Source organism: Phocoena phocoena, chromosome 19 (genome assembly GCF_963924675.1).
Source record: "Phocoena phocoena chromosome 19, mPhoPho1.1, whole genome shotgun sequence".
NCBI classification, from domain to species: domain Eukaryota; kingdom Metazoa; phylum Chordata; class Mammalia; order Artiodactyla; family Phocoenidae; genus Phocoena; species Phocoena phocoena.
The window spans coordinates 25,603,950-25,627,769 of NC_089237.1; the positions used below are offsets into that span (position 1 = coordinate 25,603,950).

At 39.3% G+C, this 23,820-nt stretch overlaps 1 protein-coding gene across 1 annotated transcript; it reads left to right on the top strand.

The window, feature by feature from the left end:
- The first annotated feature begins 1,115 nt into the window (after positions 1-1,115).
- TAF15 (TATA-box binding protein associated factor 15) lies at positions 1,116-18,055 on the top strand. The gene is made up of 10 exons (XM_065897386.1): positions 1,116-1,129; positions 8,466-8,500; positions 9,115-9,147; positions 11,035-11,144; positions 12,195-12,324; positions 15,075-15,167; positions 15,864-15,945; positions 16,062-16,150; positions 16,258-16,636; positions 18,016-18,055. Exons 1-10 carry the CDS (start codon positions 1,116-1,118, stop codon positions 18,053-18,055), a joined length of 1,005 nt encoding a protein of 334 aa, XP_065753458.1.
- Positions 18,056-23,820: the final 5,765 nt, after the last annotated feature.

A 23,820-nucleotide genomic window follows, 5' to 3' on the forward strand; every position in this document is an offset into this window, starting at 1 on the left:
AGTGGAAGCACGGAGTCTTAACCACTGGACCTCCAGGGAAGTCCATGCTACCAGTTGTCTTGGTACTGGTGCTGTATGTGATTTGAAGAAATTATGATCCTATATTAGCCTTCTCTAACCTCAACTAAGAAGGACCAGTCATTCTTTCTTTTATATATATCATGATATTTAGGAATCTGATCAGCCATAAAAATGAATGCTTCAAGGGCAAAGGTCCTGCCTTACTCATTTTTATACCTGCTTGATAAATATTTGTTGAATAGTTGAATGAATGAACAAGTGAATGAGTAAGAGTGGAAGCTCATTCACTGAATATCTTCTTCATTGAATATATTCACTGAATAACTCTCAGTTTGAAAATCTAGTTATTCCTTGTCTGTGTTTGATTTACACTGAAATATTTTCGACATGAAAAATAACTTTTAAGGTTAGCGTATTCTTTTAAAGTATTGATTGATTGATTGATTGATTTGGTTGTACCAGGTCTTAGTTGCAGCTTGTGGGCTCCTTAGTTGTGGTAGGTGGGCTCCCCAGTTGTGGCTTGCCAGCTCCCTAGTTGTGGCATGTGAACTCCTGGTTGCGGCATGCATGTGGGATCTAGTTCCCCAACCAGGGATCGAACCCGGACCCCCTGCATTGGGAGCGTGAGCCTTAACCACTGCGCCACCAGGGAAGTCCCTAAGATCAGGGTATTCTTTTAATTTATTAGAGTTCTGTACCTAACGTACTTTACTCAAACTACTCCATATTATCATCACATCAAATGGTGATATCCGCATCACCATTTTGCTTTCTGACTTTGGTAGGATGGAATTTGACACACATATAAGTCTCATACATTTAATCCCAGATGGTGCTATGATGACTTGCATTTGAGTTTTGTGCACATGTGCCATTTTCTGAAGGTCACAGGTGACCTAAAGAGCTATTTAATATTATGTTGTGGAAAGCCTTTGTCAGAAATTTCAAGTTGTTTATGTATATATGTATTAATTTTCTTTTTTGTAGATGACCGTCGTGATGTGAGTAGGTATGGAGAAGATAATAGAGGATATGGCGGGTCACAGGGAGGAGGTAGAGGGCGTGGGGGATATGACAAGGATGGAAGAGGTCCTATGACAGGATCAAGGTAAGTTTTTAGGTACAGATGTCTACATTTCTTCTCTCTCTCTTTTTTTTGTTGTTGTTACTTAGCTGGTTCGATTCCATCATCTGATTTAGTTAAGAGGCCTATAAAAGAGATTACGTTGTAGAGAAGAGGACAGAAATTCAAAATTTATTTTCAGTCTTAAGATGTCACATAAATTACCTCAAAATAGGCTTTGTTAGCCGTTAGTTTATGTGGTATATATTAAATACCAATGGAGAAAAGTCCCCTACTATGGTGTGGTTAAACCACTTAACTATGTTTTTCCTGCCAGAACTATTGACTCTAAACTCCTTTAAAAGATGACTCTGGGAAATCCAAGTGTTTTATATGTAGAAAATACAAGGTAAGTTAATTCTAGATTGGAAGGTGGAGAGGCTGTTCTTTAATCTTGAATCCCCTTGGGAAGGGAAAATATTAGGAGGCAATAGCAGATTATAAATTTGGGGTTGGCAAATGAGAGAAAGATTTTGTGTAACTGAACTATTTTGTCCCCATTCTTAAGTAAACAATTATTGAGATAATTAGTGCAATGTCACATACCGTTGCATATTTTGTCTAGACTAAGCTGTGGAAAAGGAATGACTTTTTAATTCAGCTTTCCTTTTCTCCATTGTTAGTGTTATCAGGTTTTGGTATTTATGGCATATGTTATGAAAGGTGGCTTTAAAATTACTTTCAAATATATGTGTAAGTCTAGCACTTTTGCTCTAAATATAGGAAAGAAAAAGTAATTGACATTTATTGTCCTCAGATGAGGTTTGTAGGTTGCACATTTCGTGTGTACAATATACAGGCTTAAAAGATAATTTGTGTTCCTTGGGAATTGAAATTGTCAGCCTGTTAACTGACAATATTATATCAATACCAGGTCACTCTTTTGCTTCTTAGGGACTGTTTGTTCCCTGAGGTGACCTGAGAAAATCAGTTACATACAGCACTGTTAATTTTTCAAGTGAGCCAGGAATTTGATCTCATTGACTTTCTCTGTTTAGTGTATAGTGCTTTGGTCTGGCAAATCTAAAGTCTAAACATATTTGATAAATTTTTATAAGACTTGAACATTAAATGTCTTTCGATTGATAGCCGAAGTCAATTTATTAAGGTAAAACAAGTATATTGTATGCCTCTTCATTATCATGTGGATGTAAGTGAACAACGTAGAGTGGTATGGTGCTTACTCTCTACCTAATAGCCTCGCTCCCTCAAACAGAATCCCAAACAAGATAACTAACAGGTATATGTGATTTTCTGGTAAATATGTTTTAGATAATTGGCTGCCTTGGGATGCTATACGTTTTACAGCATATCATAGGTTTAATTTCCTTCATAAGGAAGTTATATCTATAGATTATCTCTGAAACTATGACAGTGTCTGACTGAGAATGGTAGAACCCCACTTTTCAGGAGGAGGAGGGTAGGGAAGTCTTTAAAAGTATGTTTTCGTGTTTGAGAGATGACTTATCTTAGAATCAGAGTTGAAAGGACCTTGAGTGATCCTCCTGCTAAAAGAGGGAAGATCTGTATCTTAACCAACCCTGGACATACCAGTTTTAAGCACTTCGATAAACCTCTTTGGCAACATTTCAGTATAATTTTTGGCCCAGGTACTGAATCATGAACTAAGTTTTTGAGTTTCAAATCTTTTTATTTAACTTTAGAACCTCTTCAAACAAAATCTTGTGTAGAAGCCCAGGATGTATTAGGTCAAAATGATGGTGATCTGGTTCAAGTCAGGGTAGGGTTTTTGGGGGAGAGGTCTTACCCAGTTGCTGTCTGTATGCTCCCTCCCTCCCCCCACCCCACCCCCTTAGCCAGCAAATGGAATGTGCATGAAAGGCCTTTTTAAGAAATTTATGTGGATGATTATACTTACTCTCTATATTGGATGGGCAAACTTTTTCTGTGAAAGGCCACATAGTAAATAATTAAGGCTTTGCAGGCCATGCGGTTTCTTTTGCAACTGCTCAGCTCTGCTCCTGTATAAATGAATAAACATGGTTGTGTTCCAATAAAACTTCATTTATGGATACTGAAATATGAAGTTCATATAATTTTCATGTGCCACAATATCTTGTTCAGGATGTGATTTTTAGCTTATTTACAGGGGTGAAGTGTTTCAAATTAAAAAAAAAAAAAGCCCAGTTTCAGGGCTTTTTTTCCCCTTACACTTGGTTTTGCATTTAAGTACCAGAAATACCCAAACATTTTTTGTTAGTCTTCATCAACACTCCCATTTGTGTTTGTAATCATCTTACTTAAAAATAGCAAGGTTGAAAATATGATCCTTTCAGGGCTGTTTGAAGAATATCTGGCATTAGTTGGGTTTATAATTAAAGAAGGGGCACAGTTTGCAGGTGAAGGTGGGATGTGTGGTAAAGGATATGACATTCTTAGACTCAAGTTGTATGATTGCTTGACTGCAGGAAGAATTCAGACCAAAGGAAGCTGTCAACTTTCCAATTTTGGAAGAGAAACGTGAAGACTATAGGGACTATAGGAAACAGTGTTTTTCTTTAAAAAAGCAGCTGCAGCAAAAAAGATTGAATTTCTAATTGTTATCTAAAATAAATCAGTGGCCTCCTACTGGACTAGAAGCTTAAGGCCATAAATTTTCTCAGTGTTTTTAACTTTAGCATCGTGCTGAATGCATTGCAAAATTACTAGAACTTTATAGATAACCATTTTCCATTATTAGCATGTCATCAAGTTAAGTAGATTTTTTAGGCTTTAATATCTCAAGTCTCAAAAAAGTTATTTTAAATTTTGAATGTCTTCTTATAAGAGTTTTTTTGTTTTTGCGGTACGCGGGCCTCTCACCGCTGCGGCCTCTCCCGTTGCGGAGCGCAGGCTCAGCGGCCGTGGCTCACGGGCCCAGCCGCTCCACAGCATGTGGGATCTTCCCAGACCGGGGCTCAAATTCGTGTCCCCTGCATCGGCAGGCGGACTCTCAACCACTGCGCCACCAGGGAAGCCCTTATAAGAGTTTTTGAATAGCTCTCTTAAAAATGTGCATGTGTGCTGGTGATAGTCCCGCCAGTGCTGCCCAATATAAATATAATGTGTGTCAACTGTGAGTATGTGTAATATAAAATTTTCTAATAGCCACTTTAAGAAAAATAAACAGCTGAAGTTAATTTTGATAATATATTTTATTTAATCTATTAATCTATTTAACATCACAAATATTTTATGTAATCAGTATAAAAATTATTGAGATGATGCACATTCTTTTTTTTATACTAAGACTTTGAAATCCATTTTGTATTTTACATTTAGAGTACATCTCAATTTAGACTCTCCATATTTCAAAAGGTCAGCAGTCACATATGGCTAGTAAATGTTGTATTGGATAGTGCAGCTCTAGAATGGTAGATTCTTGGCCTTCTGAAATGTTGGTAAATTACTAGTATGAAAAATCAAACACAGAACAGTTTTTAAAAAACTAATCTTTTTCAATATTTCACTAAGTTCCTTTTTCTCTCTGTGTATTGAATTTTCTGGGAATAAAGATTCCTATATTGTACTTTTACTTTTTGGCAGTTTTAGTCCTTGAATATAGATATATTTGGATTTTTAAAAATTAAATTTTGGGAATAGATATTGTGTCAAAGTATATTTTCTTTCTTGACAAGCACCTGAAATTAAAGCTGACTGTCGTCTCTAAATATGTAATGCTGTAACAGTGAAAGAACCCTCAGAGTCTACCCTAGAGTAGGCTGCTCATTGTGGTTTTGAACTTGGGACAACGATTTCTGTAGTTGAGTCAAGAATACACAATTGATTTTCCTATGCAGGGGGCACTCAGCCATAAATTTTGAGTATTCTTATATTATGTCTCTAGTAAATACCTCTACTTCTTTACATTAAAATGACCTTACTTCAGAAATTCTTTATGTGTACAAGTTTGTTTCTTTTTCTAGGAGGAAAACAAATTTGTTGTGGCAACATCTTGACTCAGATGTTCACATGCCTTTGTGTCTTAATTTGCTAGTGGGGCCTTAACTTAGTTTATGGAAAAGGGACATGTAACTTGACTGCAGATTTGAAGAAAGATTCTTAACCACAGGCCCATCTTCTGTTAACTGATTTAATAGTGGTACTATTTGAGGTTTATCTACTTGTTTAATATAATAAATTTCCTAGTAAGGAACTATAATTAATTAATACGAAATTTCTTAATAAGGAAAGAGAAAAGCGACTGAAACATTGGAACTTGAAAGAAAGCCTCACATAAAATTATAGGTCATCTAGACCAGTGCTTCTCTAACTGTAATGTACATATGAACTCCTTGGGGATCTTACTAAAATGCAGATTCTGATTTAGTAGGTCTGGGATGAGCTTGCTTTTCTGAGATACTCCCAGGCTCTGCCTTTGCTGCTATTCCATAGACCACCTTTCAGGTAGTAAGGGTGTAGACCATTATTTTGCGAAGGAGGAAACTGAAGCCTAGGGAGAATTACTGACTTGTCCAAATTTTCAAGATTGATTAGTGATAGTTAAGACTATACCCTGAGACTCCTACTTTGAAGACTAGTACTTTTTCGAATGTACTTACGGGTGTTTCCATATTTACGGCCATTGTGTTTGAAGTGTTCAGCTGCTGAATTTTCAAAGGAAATGCTCAGTAATGATGACTTAAGTTAAAATGCCATTGTATGGAGGAATAGAAAATTATAAACGTATTCAAGTGTCATTTGTTTTATATGCTTTTCATTTTACCAGGGGTATGTCCTTTTTTAAAAAAATTGTTCAAAGTTATATTGCTGGCCAGAATAGAAATTTTAGGAACTACTTGATATATGAAATTGCATATTTTCCCTCCATTGTGGTCAGATAAACAATTTGGTACTTGGTTAAGTTGGCAGCAGAGTAATTAAGTGGTGCCTCTTCCAGCACTTAATTGTGCAAATATCCTATTTTAAAAAAATACTTTATCCTGGGTACTTTAACGTCCTGACATAGGAATGTGGGTTTAATATATTCTTTTTTAAAAAAAATTTTATTTATTTTTGGCTGCATGGGGTCTTTGTTGCTGCACACGGGCTTTCTCTAGTTGCAGCAAGCGGGGGTTACTCTTCGTTGAGGTGCGCGGGCTTCTCACTGCGGTGGCTTCTCTTGTTGCGGAGTACGGGCTCTAGGTGTGTGGGCTTCAGTAGTTGTGGCTCGCAGGCTCTAGAGCGCAGGCTCAGTAGTTGTGGCGTACGGGCTTAGTTGCTCCGCAGCATAGAGGATCTTCCTGGACCAGGGCTCGAACCCCCTGTCCCCTGCATTAGCAGGTGGATTCTTAACTACTGCACCATCAGGGAAGCCTGATTTAATATTTTCACTAGCTCTTTTTTCATCATTTTTAGAATTCTAATGATCATCTTTGAAGAAACCTGAGATATCTTGTTTCTAATAAGATTTTCAGCAATTTAATCTCAGAACTCTGTTTGGCTTCCTTTCCTTAAAGAGTTAAGCTATGATATATAGGCCATTTAGAAGTATGGGTTGGTGGGAGGGCTTGGGTGATGTTCTGAAAGAGAGGTCTTAGACTCTCAATAGGAAACTATATATATGAAAGACCTGAGCTTCGCTTTGTCTGCATAGCCTTGAAATATTGTTATTCTCCTTTTTAGATTTCTTGGGCATCAAATAAAAATTAATGGCGAGTTAAGTTGCGTGTGTCCATACCTATGCTAGTTGCAAGGGAATTTTTTTTTTACGTCAAGGTAGTAGAATAGACTTCTAAAGAAAAAATTCTTTCTCATTTAGTCAGAGTGGTTTTTCTCAGGATGGCTCAAGAAAAGCCATCTAGAGGGCAGGGTTATTACTAAAGCAGAGGCTTTTAAGCAGTGAAGAGACATTAGTATATTGGATTAGTTTCTTGGGTTATAGTAGAAGATTAGTAGTATTAGAAAATTAGATATCACCATCTGAAAACTTTGGGTGTTTTTGTATCCATGTCAGCACATGAATCTTAGAGGATTACATAATTCAGTTAAGAGAAACAAGCTTTCAATGTATGAGCATTTAAAGAGTTTCTTGATAAGAGAGATCTTAGATTTCTTACATGAAGCTATGCACACAAGGGCCATTGACTTACCTGGCAGTGGAAATTGCCAAATAAAGTCATTTTCTTGTGGAGTATGTAGCATTCTGTCTCTGATATGGTCTACTGATTGGTGTACAAGAGCATTTGGCAGCATGAATGTCAGTAGCTCTGCTGTGAAGAGAGCTAGCATGTTGCAGTGGGCATGGAATAGGAGGGCAGTTTAAAGTTATGCTTTCTTTTAGTGCTCATTTTACCAGATATCTGAATGATTTGAATTTTTAAGACCGCTTTCATTCAGTCTCACTTTTGTGTATATTTGTACCTCACTTTTTTCTTCATCTCATAAAACCCACCGTTTGGTATCACAGTAGAACGTAGTGCTCAAGTTTTTACCTCTCCCATTCTGCTATCAGAATTTTAATCTTGCTTTATATTTTTCTCCTAGTATTTTTCTCATATTTAACAAAAATATGCCCTATAACAAAAATATTTCCCTTTAAGGGAATATTGATATTCATCTTGAATTCTTAAACTTTTAATAAAACTTAATTTATATATTTACTTTGTGAATCTGTGATGGTTACAAGGACTTTGGAAAAAATTTTTTTAACATCTTTATTGGAGTATAATTACTTTACAAGGGTATGTTAGTTTCTGCTTTATAACAAAGTGAATCAGCTATACATATATCCCCATATCTCTTCCCTCTTGCATCTCCCTCCCTCCCAGCCTCCCTATCCCACCCCTCTAGGTGGTCACAAAGCACCGAGCTGATCTCCCTGTGCTATGTGGCTGCTTCCCACTAGCTATCGGTTTTACATTTTTTTTTCTTTCCGGTTTTACATTTGGTAGTGTATATATTTACACACCACTCTCTCACTTTGTCCCATTGACTTTTCATGCCTTGGTTATTATTACTGTTTTTAAATGATTTCTTTCCCCTTGGAAAGAATGTTTAGCATTCTTCCTCTTGTGCCTCCAGTTTAAGTGGATTTGAATATTATCCCTTTGGCTTGGGGTTGGGAAAATTTTAAAATAAGAGTATATTAGGTATGTTCTGTAATAAGCTTGAAAAGGCACCCTTGTGGAAATAGATCCTTGGGGAAACATTTAGGTGAAAACAACATTTTGAAGTCTGTGAAATGAAATTTACTGGAAAGTTAGAGGTGCTACTGTTTTCCTGGGCGCTCTACTTGTGACAGTTAAGTATAGATTGAGCCCAGGGCTCAGCACATTAGAGACCTAAGGAAGAAATCATTTCTTCAATTTTTCCTCTGCAGTGGTGGTGACCGCGGTGGCTTCAAAAATTTTGGTGGTAAGTGCTGAGTATCCCAAAATGTTTCAGTGGAAATGCTATATAAACCTAAAAGCCACCAATATCCCGCAGATGTAGTCTAAGCCCTTTCTTACTCTGTTGAGGCTGGTGTGTGTTGTGTGCTTAAAAAAAAAATTATATATATGCATATATATATCTCAAAATATTAAAAAGACAAAGTTGATCTCAAACAGTCCAATGGGTTTCTACACAGTGAATTTGCATGAAAGAGTCTGGTGACCAATGAATGAGACCTTCACTGGATTTTGTCAATATGTTTTTTAATAAAGGTAGCTGACATGGTGTTTTTAAATTATTACGGTTTTCCAATCAGCCTTCACAACCAGAGCTTAACAAAAGTGATACTAGCGTAATGCCAAAGTGGCTGGTGCCGTCTGGGACAAGTTTAAGGGAATATTGACATTCATCTTGATTTCTTAAACTTTTAATAAAACTTAATTTATATACTTACTTTGTAAATCTGTGATGGTTACTTACAAGGATTTTGGAAGTATTGACTTTTCATGCCTTGGTTATTATTACTGTTTTTAAATGATTTCTTATGAGTTGCCTTAAATAGCTTTCTTTTTCTTTTTCTTTTTCTTTTCCCTTAGGTCACAGGGATTATGGACCCAGACCAGATGCTGGTAAGGTTTATGGTAGTTTGTGACTCTGCCTTTAAGAGAATGTTAGTTTTCCATTTTTTCAAAGGAAAAGTGTGTGTGTTTGGAGGAGTTAGTACAGGAAGAAGATTTGATTTGATAATGCTGCCAGAACCAGGGAGCTTCACTTCTAAAGATGTACCAGCAAGAAAAGTTCAGGGGGATTGATTGGAAAGTTTGCTAGGAAAAATAACTATGTTTGTGCTTTCCCATGCTCTCTACTTTTTCTTTTGTGAAGAAATACTTGATTTTGTACTGCTAATTAGCATTATTTGTTTAATTACTGCAAATCAAGTATGAGAGAATTGGTATGATTGGGGAATTAGAATAGCTGTGTTTAAGAAAATATTACAATGGATTGATAGTCTGGTCAGTGGGCCTAAGAAACCTGAATTCATATATGAGAGAATTGTCTTACTCTGGGCAGAGGTCACTAATTTCTTTTCCTTTCTTTTCTTTTTTTTTTCTTTTTTACAAAACATCTTTCTTTCTACATGTGCCTTTCTTTTTGTTTTGTTTTTTTTTTTTTTTGGCTGTGTTGGGTATTGGTTGCTGCGCGTGGGCTTTCTCTAGCTGTGGCAAGCGGGGGCTACTCATTGTTGCAGTGCACGGGCTTCTCATTGCAGTGCCTTCTCTTGTTGCGGAGCAGGGGCTCTAGGTGCGCGGGCTTCAGTAGTTGCGGCACGTGGGCTCAGTAGTTGTGGCTCGGGCTCTAGAGCGCAGGCTCAGTAGTTGTGGCGCATAGGCTTAGTTGCTCCACGGCATGTGGGATCTTCCCGGACCAGGGATCGAACCCGTGTCCCCTGCATTGGCAGGCAGATTCTTAACCAATGTGCCACCAGGGAAGTCCTCAGAGGTCACTAATTTCATGTACCTTTATATTTTCAAATGAAATTCAAGGCTGCCTGGAGCCTTTTGAAAGTTATGTAGAGATTAAAAATCTATTTGAGCCAAAAATTTTTTTGATTAATTAATTTTAATTTATTTTTTATTTTTGGTTGCATTGGGTCTTCGTTGCTGTGCGCTGGCTTTCTCTAGTTGCGGTGAGCAGGGGCTACTCTTCGTTGCGGTGCGCGGGCCTCTCATTACAGTGGCTTCTCTTGTTGTGGAGCACGGGCTCTAGGTGTGTGGGCTTCAGTAGTTGTGGCACACGGGCTCAGTTGTTGTGACTCGCAGGCTCTAGAGCGCAGGCTCAGTAGTTGTATATATTGAAATCAGAACTTTTGTTTTTATTAAGATGCTAAAGTATTCTATATGGATGGCAATTTCTGATTATCCCTTGATGGACTGAATTTATGTGCATCTTTCTTATTTTGTTATACTAATCCAAAAGTGTGCATGTAAGGTAAGGTGTGTGTCAAGGTGCCCCTACTCTCTGGTATATATAAAGCTTATTGCAATGAATGGGAAACCAGCAATTCTGCTTGGCTTGCTTGGAAGTTCAAAGTGTCAGATTTGGGCAATTTTCTACTAGAAAGCTTTAAAAGTATTGATTAGCCAGAAAGAATTAAAACTCTCCAAAGAAAGGAATGCTACTTTATACTAACTTTCTTCATCTCTTCCTGAGCTTGAGTCCTGTATCTGAATCTGAAGAGTGAGATTTGTAAGATTTCCCTTAATTGGTCTATGTATTTGACATAGTGTGGACTTGATCCACTTTACGTGAAGTTTAGTTGTGAGAATTGACCTACCAAATAACTGTTATGACCACTTGGCATGTTTATCTAAGAGGTTTCGTATATTGGTCCTTTCTCCTTTTGGTCACAGAAATAGTTGAATATTGAATAATAAATTATTATTCTTGATTACTAAATAGGATGTAGTAAACCTAAGGAATATGTAAAATTAATCATGTTTTTTTTTTCCCCATAGATTCAGAATCTGATAATTCAGATAACAACACAATCTTTGTACAAGGACTTGGGGAGGGTGTGTCTACAGATCAAGTGGGGGAGTTCTTTAAACAAATAGGAATTATCAAGGTGAGTAAAAAATTGGCTTATGTTGAAAATCTCATAATTATCAACATATTCTGGTTAAGATACTTAGGTTACATAATAAGCCCATACTCCAGTAAGGCTTGTCTCTTAAAGTTCCCTGATGCACATGCTCACCCATGTCTGTAGGCCTTTGCTAAGTTTGCTAAAGTACATGAAGATTTTATTCCTCGCTTGTGTGTACCTTTCCACAGCCTTCCACAGCTTTGGCTTTCAATCTTAGGACTCTAAACATAGTCTCTGCCTAGCTCCTAAAATTGTGAGAACCAAATGAAATTGTGAAAACATTTTTATATTCTGAAATGCCAACATATGAAAACCCAAGTTATTACTAACAACTTTTTATGTTGGTATTTAATGTCTGCTATATATTTGCCCAATATAATAATGCTTTATTTCATAACTTTATTGTACTTAAGTGTCTCACGCACCGTTTGTTTCATGCATATATTTTCATCTCCAACTAGAAAGCATTTAGATTAGTGTTAGTAGATTGAAGCATTTGCCTGATATCAGTTTGCAGTTGCTCTTGTTTTGGTGTCCGTGGAATTACTTTTTTTTTCTCCTTCTTGGAGAGTAAAAATTTCTTAAGAAATTATTAATTACACATGAAATATGTAAAAAATTCACACAGTTCTTGTCTTCCACTCCCTTCTCAGCAAAATCCAGTGTGTACGCCTTAATGGTAATTTATTTATTTGCTTGGTGAACATTCTTCCTGGTCTTTTTTTTTAAGTTTCACAAGGTATATATTTATATGAAGTATTACCTATGTTTTCTTTTTTTGTGGGTTTAAAGAAATTATACATGGATAAAACAGTATATACTGTGTATCATTTTTTTAGTTTGTTTTTCACTTAATGTATTTTAGAGAGTTTTCCTTTTCAGAACCTACAGATAACTTCATTTTTATGTTAAGTTGATAGTATTTATTGTATGGATATGTAAATTCCTTTAAAAATAAAATTTTAATTATCTATGTGGTTCATGATCACTTTTTCTTAAAATACTGACACCCACTTGTTTGTTCCTCAGACAAATAAGAAGACTGGAAAACCAATGATAAATCTGTACACAGACAAGGACACAGGAAAGCCAAAAGGGGAGGCAACAGTATCATTTGATGACCCTCCTTCAGCTAAGGCAGCCATTGACTGGTTTGATGGTATACCTCATTCATATAGTTTCTTTTTTTTTAAATTTATTTATTTGGTTGTGCTAGCTCTTGGTTGTGGCAGGTGGGCTCCTTAGTTGAACTTGCTGGCTCCTTAGTTGAAGCAGGCAGGCTCCTTAGTTGCGGCATGTGGGCTCCTTAGTTGCGGCATGCATGTGGGATCTAGTTCCCTGACCAGGGATTGAACCCGGGCCCCCTGCATTGGGAGTGCAGAGTCTTATCCATTGCGCCATCAGGGAAGTCCCTCATTCATATCGTTTTCAACCTGTGGTTTGGATAAATGTTTTCTAGTATTGAAGTCAAAATATGTTCTCGTAGACGGTGATTATCTTCATGTTTACTTTTTTAGATATTCTATTGAGAATACAGGCCAGAGTTTTTACATACCTTTAGAAATGAGATGAACTCTGTCTAAAATATTTCCTTATGTCATGCTTTGTGCTTAAGACCACCCTGATAGAGATGTAGAGGGTTGGCCTGGTTGACTATATTCTTTTTAAATTTAGGTTAATTTCCCTTAAAATATAATCTTAATACATACTTAGAAGAAACAGTAAGACTTTTTTTCCCCCTGAAAATAAGAAAATATGGGAGAGTAGAAGAAAGGAGTAAAGCATCCATAGTTCTCTACATAGAGACAACTACTGGTATTAACTTTTCCTTCCAGTTAGTTTTTTTTAAATAAATAAATAAATTTTTGGCTGTGTTGGGTCTTTGTTGCTATGCGCGGGCTTTTTTTCTCTAGTTGCAACGAGCGGGGGCTACTCTTCGTTGTGGTGTACGGGCTTCTCATTGTGGTGGCTTCTCTTGTTGTGGAGCACGGGCTCTAGGCACGTTGGCTTCAGTAGTTGTGGCAGGCGAGCTCAGTAGTTGTGGCTCGTGGGCTCTAGAGCACAGGCTCCAGTAGTTGTGGTGCACGGGCTTAGTTGCTCCGTGGCATGTGGGATCTTCCTGGACCAGGGCTTGAACCCGTGTCCCCTGCATTGGCAGGCGGATTCTCAACCACTGTGCCACCAGGGAAGCCCCTTCCTTCCAGTTTTTAAAAATAGTTTATCATTATACTCCAAATATAGTTTTGTCTCATGCTTTTTTTCACTTAACGTCTTAACATAGTCATTTCCCCATGTTATTATAAATTCACTGTTTTTTTTTGTACCCTAATTTAATAATAACTAACACTTACTGCATGTTTACTGTGGTTTATGAGCTAGGCATGGTTCTAAGAACTTTATGTGCATTAACTCAGTTTGATCTTCACAGTAACCCTATAAGATGTACCCTTTTATTAGCATTTTACAGATGATGAAACTCAGGCACAGAGAAGATAAATAATTTCCAAGACCACAGAATAAGTGGCAGGGTCAGGACTTAAACTCAGGCAGTCTAGCACCATTGTTTGTGAAGTGCTAAACTATGCTGGATTGACAGGCACTTGTGGTCCCTTCCAGTTCCAAGATTATTGCACCTGTGTCTTGCAAGACATAATTGCATTTCTTTACTTCTTCACAGATGAGGTTATGATAACTCTGTCTTCACCTCCATTTTCTTTACTTTTTTGGCCCTAATCAGGCCCCATCACCTTGCTCTTGAAGGCTAGGTCCATTCTCCCTCACTTTTCTGCTTGTGTCATAGTTTCTGTGAATCATAAAACTATCATAGCTTATGATATGTTAAAAAATTATTGTGCCTTTCCCCCATAGGGCAAATGAGCCTCTTAACAGTAACTCCATAGTTCGGCTCTCATCAGGTCTTTTTACAGCTTTTAAAATACTGATCCATGGGTTTCCTATTTAAAAGTGCTTGTCATACCATCTGACATTGTGGAAGGTTGCCAGTCACAACAATTAGGACTTTGGTGAAAGTGCTAAGACTCCTGGATTTATAACTATTTTATGACTCCTTGGGCACCTTTTCCTTATATGTCAGTTCTCTTATTTAATATAAAGTGAAAATTTCTGTCTCTAAGGCCCTGGGACAGCAGAATATGTGTATGTATGCATGTATATAAGTAATCACATATGCACACTTTTTTTTTTTTTTGCGGTACGCGGGCCTCTCACTGTTGGGGCCCCTCCCGTTGCGGAGCACAGGCTCTGGACGCGCAGACTCAGCAGCCATGGCTCACGGGCCCAGCCGCTCCGCGGCATGTGGGATCTTCCCGGACCGGGGCACGGACCCGTGTCCCCTGCATCGGCAGGTGGACTCTCAACCACTGTGCCACCCGGGAAGCCTTGCACACATTATTTTTAAAGATACTACTTGTCTAAGGTAAAAAACATTTCAAACGGTACCAAGAGTATATAGTAAAAAATGAGTTTCCTTTCCACCTTTTCACCTACTGAGAGTTAAGCACAATAGGCAGTGTATAGACAGGCATATGTGTGCACATGCATGCACATACACACTCATTCCCTTTAAAAAAAAGAAATGGTAGCATACTACATACATTGTTCTGTACTTGGCATTTTCATGTAAAATTTTAGATGGGGTTTTTTTTTTGTTTTTTGTTTTTTTTGCTTAGTAAGAAATGACTGTCTCCTTGTGACAGATCTGCTCTATTCAGTTAGATTGTGTCATGTTCTAGTACAGTTACCTTGACTCTTTGGAACACTAGTGTGTTTGAATTTCTGTGAGGACATGTCAGTTATTCCTCTGAAACTAAAAATTTGTAAGTTTTATATTTTTGAGAGGTGGAGATGTAGAATAGCATTTCTGCAAAACCATTTCTTTTTTTTCTTTAGGAAAAGAATTCCATGGCAACATCATTAAAGTGTCCTTTGCCACCAGAAGACCTGAATTCATGAGAGGAGGTGGAAGTGGAGGTGGGCGACGAGGTAAAATACTTATTGCTCACAGGCCTGGGTATTACACAGAAGGTTTGGATTTGAGTCCATGTTCTGTCCCTGTTGTGTGAACTTGCTACTACTTCTCTCTCCCTATCGGTCTTTTTCCTTCTATCTTAAAAGTGAGGTACAGAATAGGAGATTAGGTAAATAAGGTGTCGTAATAGTTAAGAAAGTGGTGGAAGAAGGTTCCAGAAATCTCTTTGGAAAGCTATATAAAGCAGTTTGTTATTCACCTGGACATTAGGAGGTAGTTGTTTAAATGATACCTAATTAGGTAGTTAATCTGACCAGTTTGGGAGTTCCCTGATATGTTGATAGTTACTTGTAACTCTTTCATTTCCGTTGTGTCTAATTCCTTAAATTTGGAATATGTCTTCTCACTTAACCTATATCCCTGAGATTCTCAAACTAAGGAGGGCATTTTAGAAAGTGGACTTCGAAGTTTTTTAGTGCATTATTTGCACTTTAATGTGTGCCTTGGGGTCTTCTTCCACATCTCCTGCATTGACTAAATAAGTAAAGCCCCAAATCAAAGAATCATGGAGTGCTGCCGTAAGGGGTTAATTTGAGGGGGGGGCTGCCCAGTTATTGATGAACACTTGCTCTTAGTTCTTTCGTCTGATGGTTTTCCTCTGCTTTGTTAATGTCTGCTACTGATTCCTCCCCACTCCTTACTTCCCCCAGGCCGTGGAGGATATAGAGGCCGTGGAGGCTTTCAGGGGAGAGGTGGAGACCCCAAAAGTGGGGACTGGGTTTGCCCTAATCCGTAAGTATACCATTTATTTTGGTAGATGTAAGAGTTGGGATTGGGGTTGGAAGGTACAAGAGGGGGTTCTGAATCCATTGGAAACTATTGAGCATTTTATTTTCCTCCTTTCTCAGGTCATGTGGGAATATGAACTTTGCTCGAAGGAATTCTTGCAACCAGTGCAGTGAGCCCAGACCAGAGGACTCTCGTCCCTTAGGAGGAGGTGGGTCAGCCTTTAACAGCATGTGCATGCTATTAATCTTCTGACTGGCATTAAGGAGACTTTCCATTATTCTGCTGGCCTTACTAGTTTGCATTCCTGCCTTGCAGATTTCCGGGGAAGAGGCTACGGTGGAGAGAGGGGCTACAGAGGTCGTGGGGGCAGAGGTGGAGACCGAGGCGGCTATGGTGGAGACCGAAGTGGGGGGGGCTATGGTGGAGACAGAAGTGGCAGCGGTGGCTACGGAGGGGACAGAAGTGGGGGTGGTTATGGGGGGGACCGAGGAGGTGGCTATGGGGGGGACCGTGGTGGTGGCTATGGAGGAGACCGAGGCGGCGGCTATGGAGGAGAGCGAAGTGGGGGGGGCTACGGAGGAGACCGTGGTGGTGGTGGCTACAGTGGGGACCGAAGTGGAGGCTACGGAGGAGACAGGAGTGGCGGCGGCTATGGAGGAGACCGAGGTGGCTATGGAGGCAAAATGGGAGGAAGGTGAGTATTAGAATGTACATGCTAACCTTTCTACCTCACTGCTCTTAGATTTTAGAGTCTGAGCCCTCTTCATCACATTTTCTTCCTGTCCAGTTTTTTAGAACTTGAATTTCCCATTGTCAACTCTCAGTTAGGTTGGAGAAGATCCGTTTAGTTTCCTGCTTAGCAATTCCTAAAATTTGTTTTGGAAATTCTTATTCATGATCTTTATATTTGGATGAATGTAGGTAAATGTGTGTGTATTCTTTCTCATAGCTAAAGATAATTGAGATTGAGAGATGATTTGAAACTGTATGTAAATCAGGGATTCTTAATCTAAGTGAGGGGAGAGCACACCTTTTATAGGAGTGTGCTTTTATAGGAGTGTGCTTTTATAGGAGTGTGCTTTTATAGGAGTGTGCTTTTTTTTTAGCAAATCACGTGTGCTACCTTGCAGTTGTTTCTCTGGAGATTCTGTTACTCCTTTTCCAGATGAAAATCACTGGTGGTACTGAAGGGAGTGTGCTGTGCACGTGAAAGCTATAGAGGCAAAAAAAGTTGAATAACCAGTGATGTAAAATAACTTCAGTTAACTGTGCCAGAGACAATATAGGGTAGCAAGAATTAGTAAAGCATGTAGTTAAGAGCACAGAGTTTGGAGACAGACTGTCTTCTTTCAAATCCTGGCTCCACCACTTATTAGCTGCTTGATAAGCAAGTTACTTAACCCTTTGGAGCATCAGTATTCTCATCTGTAAAATGGGGCTAATGATATCTCCTTCCTGGAGTTGCATTAGATTATGTTACAATGGTTGCCATGGTAACCATGCCATGGGGCCATGGTAATCACTGTATAATTGTTAGCTATTAGTAATTATCATCTATTAAACACTTCTTATTGTGTGGCAAATCCTGTGGAAGTGTCTTTGTATACTTTAGTTCTAGTCCTTCTGTCAACCCCAGAGGTAGATGTACTTGCCATTTTACAGAGTTAGAAATGTTGAGTAAATTTTCCAAGATCGCATAGTAAGTGGCAGGTCCAGAATTCTTACATGAAAGTGTTTGCTTGCTTATTCCACTCTACTACTTTTCTTTTTAGAGTGCTGGAATGGCAGTCTCTGACCTGAAATACCACAGTGGTTTAGAGTCCTTATTCTAGATGGAAAAATTTTTAAGAGAGTTAGTGATAGCAGGGCTTCTAGGAACTTTGTATGTCTTAAAGCTGATAAATTAGACATTTAGTAAGCACCTTCTAGGAGCAGAGAAATATATTAGGCATGGTGTCATTCTTATAGAAATTGTCAAGCTGATGCCAGTCACCAGCACCCTGAAGAAGTGTCTGATGCTTTCCCCTGGTAGAAAATTAGAATTTAGTGTGGCTCTTTATTTTTCATTCCTAGAAACGACTACAGAAATGATCAGCGCAACCGACCATACTGATGACTGTGTTGAATGTTCCTTTGTCTCTGACATGATCCATAGTGAAATTGCCAGAGTTTTGCCTGCTGCTTTTTCCTCGTGGCCTCTTCTTGTGTAGTGAGATTAAGTGACATTTGGATTTTTATTTCGGTGGGAGGGCTGGGACAGTTTTCCTTTTAGAAATGTCCATCAAAATATCCCCCTTTAGTTTCCAACCTTCTCCTTCCCAACCCTTGAAGCTAAGTGCGTTGTAAAATATTGCCAAAATGGAAAGTGTTTTGTAATACTGCAATAAAGGATGCTTGTTTTGTGGACTTTTGTACATTAGTGCATTGTTCTGTCACACTCAGGATGCAGTCACAGCAGATTCGAACTCTAAAGAATTAGGAAATGAATTCTACTTCATGAAATTAAAATGTTACTTCCATCCATATTTATTGAGTTCCTACTCCATTTAGAATAGTAGTTTCCAAGCATGACTGCATGTCAGAACCACCAGAGGAGGTTGTCAAAATTCCAGATTCCTAGGCCTCACCCCAGGTCTACTGGATCAGTAATTGGTGGGATGTGGGGAGGTAGAGCTGGGAATCTTAATTTAGCTTAAGATCACCAGGTGGTTTTGATAAAAACCAGGTTTACAGCTGAGAACCATTTATTTATGGCAGTGTTCTAGACGCTGGGAATATGGGGGTCCAAGGGCTAGGAAGGAAGAGTAAGGGTTTGACAAACCAGGGTTAAGATACCAATATACATAATACGTTATTTGATATTCTTTTAAAAACTTTTTCCTACCCTTACCAAGGGTAAGACACTGCATCAGATGTTGGATATATTGCTCATCAAGCAAACAGAGAGTATATAGTCTGATAAGTGCTCTGGTAAGAATAGTACAAGGTGCTTTGAGGGCTGGTTGGAAGGATACTTAATCCAGTCATGTGGGATTGGGAAAGCTTGGTGAGCCTTGAGGGAAGAGTAGGAATTGGCTAAGTAAAGAGGCTGGGGTGAGGAATTGGTGTTCCCAGCAGAAAACTGACATGAACAAATACTAATAAATCAGGAGTTAAAAGAGTGAGGAACAGGCTGTGCCCTTGAGAATTGTATGTAGTGCATTGTGATTGGAGGAAGAAGTTTAAGAATGGTCATGTAAAAGATAAGACTGGAAAGGTAAGCCAGCTCTACGATAAGGTCCTTGCATTTCATTTTCCCCCTGCCTCCATATGGGGAGTCATTAAAAGATTTTAAGCAGGGGAATGGCCTGACCTGAGTGGAATCAACTGAAAGATAATTATGGCTGCCTAGTAGAGAGGCTGGACTGGAGACAAAATGGTATACCAGGTGAGAGATGATACAGGTCTGAGCTCAGATAGTGACTGGATGAGGAGGAGATAATAGATTTGAGAAGTGAAGGGGGATATTTGATGGGATTTGGCTGGATGTCAGAAGTAGTGGGGAGAAAAGAGTCAGGTTTTTGGCCTGGGCAGTGGGGTAGATGTGCTGTTCATCGAAATAGGAAACACTGGAAAAGGAAACAGGTTTGGGAGTAAGATGAGGGAAATTAATTCAGTTGTGGGTAAGTAGAATTTGGGGCACTTGTGAATGACCTTTCCAAGTAGGGACATTCAGTCAGCAGCTGGGTGTGCAAATCTGCAGCTCAGAGAACAGCAGCACTGAACATTACGTGCCACTGATGTTCCTTACTGACTTCTGTCTCCTTTGCTAGCTTTACTTGCCCTTTACGTGTTAGAAGTTTCTCAGTTTGTTCTGATCCCCTTTCTTCTATTTATACTCACTTTTTTAAAAAAAATGTATTTATTTATTTTTGGCTGCGTTGGGTCTTCGTTGCTGTGCGCGGGCTTTCTCTAGTGGCGGTGAGTGGGGGCTAAGCTTCGTTGTGGTGCATGGGCTTCTCATTGCGGTGGCTTCTCTTGTTGCAGAGCACGGGCTCACGCAGGCTTCAGTAGTTGTGGTGCATGGGCTTCAGTGGTTGTGGCGCACGGGCTTCGTTGCTCCGCGGCATGTGGGATCTTTCTGGACCAGGGCTCGAACCTGTGTCCCCTGCATCGGCAGGCGGATTCTTCTTAACCACTGCGCCACCAGGAAAGCCCCTGTACTCACTTTTATCCTGGGTTTTATATGGTGATGACTACACCAAATTTATGTCTCCAGTCTGTCTTCTTCCCTTAACTCTGCATTATATCCAGCTGCCTACTTGACTTTTCCACTAGGATGTATTTAACATAACTTTTTTTTTTTTTTTTTGGTGACTCCGCTGGGACTGAACAGAACTTATGATCTCCAAATCAGTTTCTTTCTTCCTGGTCTTCCTCATCTCAGTCTTAATCTACCCAAATCAGATCAGATACAAAACTTAGAACTTATATTTGATTTCTCTTTCACTCATCCCATACTTGCAGGTCCTTTTAATTCTACCTCCAAAATATATCCTGAAAACATCTTTATATTCTTAGTTCTAATCCTGGTACAAGCTACAGTCATCACTTTTCTGGATAACTGCAATAGCCCATTAATAGGTCCCCCACAATCTTGCCCCTCTAAAATCTATTCTTCACACAGCAGCTAAACAATATGGTAACGATGTAAATCAACCTATATGTCATGCCTCTTTAAAACCCTTTCAGTGACCTCCCATTGTATGTTGGCTATAAATTCCTTACCTTGGCTTACCAAGCCCTGTATGATCTGGCCTTTGTCTCCACAACCTCATAGGAGAATATTTTTCCATACTAGCCTTACCTTAACCACATTGGTCCTAATCTTGATGGTACAAAACGTGCTTCTGTTTTAGTATCTTTGCGTGTGCTTTGTGCAGGATTCTCTTTCCTCATATTCACATGGTTGACTCCTTTTCATAACAATGTTGGGTCAAATCCCAGCCTCCCTCCCAGGGGTTTACTGACCTTCGTATCTAAAATGCTTCTTCCAGTCACACACACATCACCTCTTAATGATGTCCTCACAGTACTTATCATTATATGAAACAATCTTTTTGTGGTTAATTTCTCTCCTCCATTAGAATGTAAGTTCCATGAGAGTTCTACCCCAGTACCTAGGTAGGTACTCAATGAATATTGACTAAATGAAAGACTCTATTATTATAGATTTGAGTCATTAGTATATAAATGGTAATTAAAGTGATGAGAGTGGATATGATTAAAATAAGACTAGTGTAGTGGTTTTCCATCTTAGCTGAATTAGCTAGCAACTTTTTTAAAATGCAGAAGATGTCTGGGCTCCACTCCAGAACAATGGAATCTGTGAGGCCTGGGACATTTAAAAAACAAAAGCCCCAATTGATTCTAATGGTTTTGGAGTCTAGAGAGAAAAGAGCCTAGGACAAAACCCTGAGAAGTACCAATATTTAAGAGATAATAGGGAATTCCCTGGTGGTCCAGTGGTTAGCTGAGGGCCTGGGTTTGCTCCCTGGTTGGGGAACTAAGATCCCACAAACCACGTGGTGCAGCCAAAAATAAAAATAATAATAATAGAAGAGGATACTGAAACAGACTGGGAATACCAGTGAGGTGTCAGTGGAACCCAAGGGAAGAGTGGACTACAAGGAGGGAGAAACTAATGGCGTCAAGTGCTCGAGTTGGCCAAGTCACATAAAGGATAGAAAGCATTCATTGTATGTAGCAATACGGAGGTTATAAATTATCTTTGCATGAGATTTCTCAACCTTGGTGCTACTCACATTTTGGGTTGGATAATTATTTGTTGTGGAGGGCTGCCCCGTGCTATGTATAGGATATTTAGCCACATCCCTGCCCTCTACCGCAAGACACCAGTAGCAGCCCCCAATTGTGACATCCAAAAATGTCTCCCAACATTGCCAAGTGTCCCTTGGAGGGGGCAGAATTGTCCCTTTTGAGAACTACTGCCTTAGCAAAAGCAGTTTTGGTAGAGAATTGAATTCTGAACCCAAACTGAAGTAGGGTAATAATAGAAATTAGAGAAACGGAGACAGGTAGTGTGGACAACTATTTAAGAATCTTGATTATGAAGGGTGATTAGAGGTGAGGTGAGCTAAGGAGAGGAGGCATCTAGAAAGGGTTATGGGTTTGTGGGAGGTTATTTTTAAGATGGATGGGAATTGATCATGTTTATACACTAGTTGAAAGGAAATGGGGAAAATTGATACTCAAATTCCTTGAAGGAATGGCACCCAGACACTGGTGGAGGATTTTGCCTCAGAAGAGGAGAGTGCCTCTTGCACTGTGATGGAGCTAAGGTAAGTGCAGATGCTGATAATCGTAGTAACAGACGACTGACATTCATTGGGAGCTTACTGTATGCCAGGCAATTATAAGCAATCCGTATGTGTTAACTCATTTAATCCTCATAACAATGCTGTGAGGCAAGGAGGTATAGGGAAAAATATTCCTTTTGAATATAAAATCAGAGAAGAGGTGAATGGTGTAAATGATTTTGATTGCTCCTGGAAAGGGGCTTTCAGAAGGGACACTGAGGAACAGAGACCCTGAAGGGTTAAGCCACTTACCCAAGATCACATCTCTAGTAAGTTACAGAGCTAGGATGCTAACCAGAGCATCTGGCCTTAGAGCCTGTGCTCTCAACTACTGTATACCAGGATTCTTACAACAGGTGGCAAGAAGTTGAGGTAATTTCATCTGATGTCTTTTTTTCCCCCCCCCCCGAAGAGAAATTATAATGGCCTACTGAGAGTTGGGGAGTAATAGGATAGAAAGTTTGAAGAGACTGTAGGGATTGTGAAGAGAGCAGAGGCGGCTTGAAATTGTAACTAGGAACCCATAAAATTGCCAGACAGCAATAAGAACTCAGTTAAGATAGGAAGCAAGTATCTTGAGGGAACCAGTCTATGGATGTGTGAGTTTTCTCCACTATAATCAGCAACCTGGTTATAGGATCAGAGGCAATTTGATTCAGGGTTGGGGATTTTACTAGTCTCAGAGAGAGATGATAGTGGAAGTATAAGAATAGTGAGAATAGTGGTTGATGGATGGAGTCCCAGCTGAGTAGAAATTTAAAAAGTAAGAGGAGGCTAACAGGGGGAATGTAGGGAAGTCAAGACCTTAGTGTTATTGATGAGATTCAGAGGCCTGGTAGTGGGGCTAAAAAGAGCTGGAGAGATAGAAGGTTTGGGTCAGAAAGTAGATGTTCATGATTTTGTAGATGGAGAAATTCCTGGGGATGACTAGGGCTAAGTGTGGCCATGGAAGTAGGTAGCTGAAGTGAAAGAGAGGGAAAAGCCTTTGTAGTTGAGCTGAGGGACTGAGGAACTGAGGTGTTGGATGGTTGTCCATAGGGATAGTGATAGCAAGACTAAGATTCAGGCAATGAATGAGAGAAAATAGGGAAGTGGGCCAGAGGGTGGGATAGCTCGTTTGAGAGCCAAGACCCTTGGAGAAACAATGACAGGACATTGTGACATTGGAAGGAATGTCGGAGGATGAGCAACACCTGACATTTCAGGAAGTGGCCAGTTCAAGAGCAAGGTTTCAGTTATAGCACAGAGATGGGGGAGAATGTTTGAGGAAGAGGTGTAGAGGTAGAGGGTATAAATCCTTTTTTTTTTTTTTTTTTTGCCATCAGTGGGAGTATCCAGAGATCCCATTAGAAAGGGAGGAGAGGTAAGAGGGGGACTTACATTTTGGATGGTGCCACATTTTGGATGGTGTCCAAAAATCCATCCCAGCATATCCTGATGGCTGAGAAGAGTGGGCATTTCAGGCCTCTGAGAGAAGTTGGCCACAGCTTGGATTAAGTGTGTTTCTAAGAATATTGGA